Genomic DNA, 2329 nt, shown 5'->3' on the forward strand with positions numbered 1-2329 from the left:
GAGCTGGATTTCATCGGTCACTGGCGAAGATGGCATCCTTTGCAGCCTGCCTGATGCCCCAGAGGCACGGGCTGTGGAAGGTCAGCACTTCAGAGTCTAAACCACAGAGGCGGAACTGCCAGAGCCGGTCAGTGAGGGTGGTATATATTTTTTCCTTTCTCTGTCCAAACTGCTCAACTCCACCTCTTCCCTAAGGAAGAGGATTAGCACGTTTTAACATCAGTATGCTGCTAAGTGATATGTTTGCAACTTCCTAACGGCGCTGTGCGCACACACAGTTTTAGGATACCTGCAATAGACAGGACATGTAGCCAAACCCACGTGAAACATGAGGCCCCAGACTGTCTTTAAGACAGGTTGTCTGTAAAATGCAATTGCTGGCTCAATGACTCTTCCTCTGAAGGTTTTGTAGCCAGAGTTAAACAGAGAGAGAGTGGGGACCCCTTGCCTCCCTATAGCTTCTTTGTCCAAACAAAGCTGCCACATCCCTTTTCTACTCATCACTACCCACGGAGAATGGTAGGATCCCCTGGTGTTTAACTGGTGAACTTCTGTAAACACACCGTCTGAAATAGTGTGTTGAATACACGCCTAAATTATCAACAATAATTGCAATTACTAATTGATCAGATGTTAATCATCACACTTTTTTTCATTTCCCATTACAGTTCTTATTCCTGACTTCCTGTCACTTCTGGTATCTTGGATTTTGACCATCAAACTTCAACAAACTGTACCCTTCCGTGTCTTGACTTTAAACTTTTGAAAAGGAAGAGGCTCACCTACACTCTGAGATTAACAGATGTCTATGTAATTCTGACTCAGAAAATTTACCAGACTACTAAAACTCACATGTCCTTGCTAGAAACATAAAACTAAAACCCAAGAAACCCACCCTCATTTTTCCAACATTATTTTCCTGCAGGTGATGGGAGAAATTATTTCAAAGCTAGTCTAATTAACAAAATCCAATCAGTTACTTTATTGTCTTGAAGAAGTCATACTTAGGAAGGCACTGATTATTAATGGAGTTTATGTGGGATCAAGTTTTCAGAAGCAGTCTGCTTCAACTTGATGAGTCAGTCATTAGGCATCTGCAATGGCAACATGCCTAGAAAGGCAATTTGACATTTAAAGTGACATTAACCTGCAGGTTATCGCGAGTTGGAAATTTCTCCTGCTAAATGAAAGAACTGGAAATGGAACTAATGCATCAAAGTTCAGGCAATCAAACCTTTCCCTTTCGTAACAAAATCAGATAAACACCCCAGATGAAAACAAATGAACTGGGAGTGGAGGGAGAAAGTACCATGCATTTTCCACTTTCCTCATCATCCAGATGAAAAAAAAAAAAAAAATTAGAAGGCCCTTCTTCATGTCACTCTTCCTCGGCACTGTTACAATCAGAGGCTTTAAAAGACCTACTTCAAATTCCTTTCCTATGTCTTTCTTCCACTAGGAACTGGTGTTCCTTCATGCAATCCCGGCTGATAACATACATAGAAGCCTGCATGAAGGAGAAGTACATTGTCAACTCCCAACAGCCCTGTCTAAATGGAGCACCAGACTGCCAGAAGATCATGTAAGTATCCCAAATAAAACAAATGAGGGCAACATAATTTTATCTGAAGCATCTAAATGATATTTTCAAAAGTATTTAATGAAACATTTTAAAAAGAATTAAAGCACCAACGCAGTTTAATACTAAAGTGATATAGGGTACTTACAGTTTACCTAAGGTGATCAGGCATTTAAGTAACCGGGGAGAACAACTGCCTTTCCAAGCCATCAAGTACAGAACTACAAGGTGATTAAGTGATTTTTCAAATCTTCCCATACGGTTATTCAGAAAAACACACCAGAAACCATACCTTTTCCATGATTTTCAGGTCATAATACACCCACATAACTTAAAAAAAATCTCTGCCTGTGGCCATCAGTGAGACCACTTACATGGCAGGAATTAGAGACGTTCAAGGGCCCAGGTGCTTACTCTTCTTTCAGGAGGACTAGCTGCCCAAAAAGTACTGATGAAAGCCCGCAGGGTACCTTAAGGTACCAGGACTGATACATCATTAAAGTTGTGAGACACCGACTCACAACACTTTTGAAGTAAAATAATATTTAAAACTCACCTACATGTTTTTACATTTATGTAGTTACTTGATTGCAAAAATGTTTTTGTTATTTGTTAATACAATTAATTTCTCTTTCTCTGAACAAAAAAAAAAAGCTTCATGACTATTTCTAGTGGAGTTTTTAACAAATTTGTATCTTCTTTGGGATCAGTGACATTTTAGAATGTTTGCTTAAAACCAAAACTTTCCCT

General features: G+C 39.5%; 1 protein-coding gene across 1 annotated transcript in view; it reads left to right on the top strand.

The window, feature by feature from the left end:
- MMRN2 (multimerin 2) overlaps positions 1 to 2329 on the top strand; it is a 21239-nt gene that overhangs the window by 10901 nt on the left and 8009 nt on the right. The window contains exon 2 of the mRNA XM_010296187.1: positions 1460 to 1582. Within this exon, the coding sequence (XP_010294489.1) occupies positions 1460 to 1582 (123 nt within the window). The remainder of the gene's footprint in view (positions 1 to 1459; positions 1583 to 2329) is intronic.

The sequence above is a fragment of the Phaethon lepturus genome, unplaced genomic scaffold (assembly GCF_000687285.1).
Source record: "Phaethon lepturus isolate BGI_N335 unplaced genomic scaffold, ASM68728v1 scaffold6161, whole genome shotgun sequence".
In the NCBI taxonomy this organism is placed as follows: Eukaryota; Metazoa; Chordata; class Aves; order Phaethontiformes; family Phaethontidae; genus Phaethon; species Phaethon lepturus.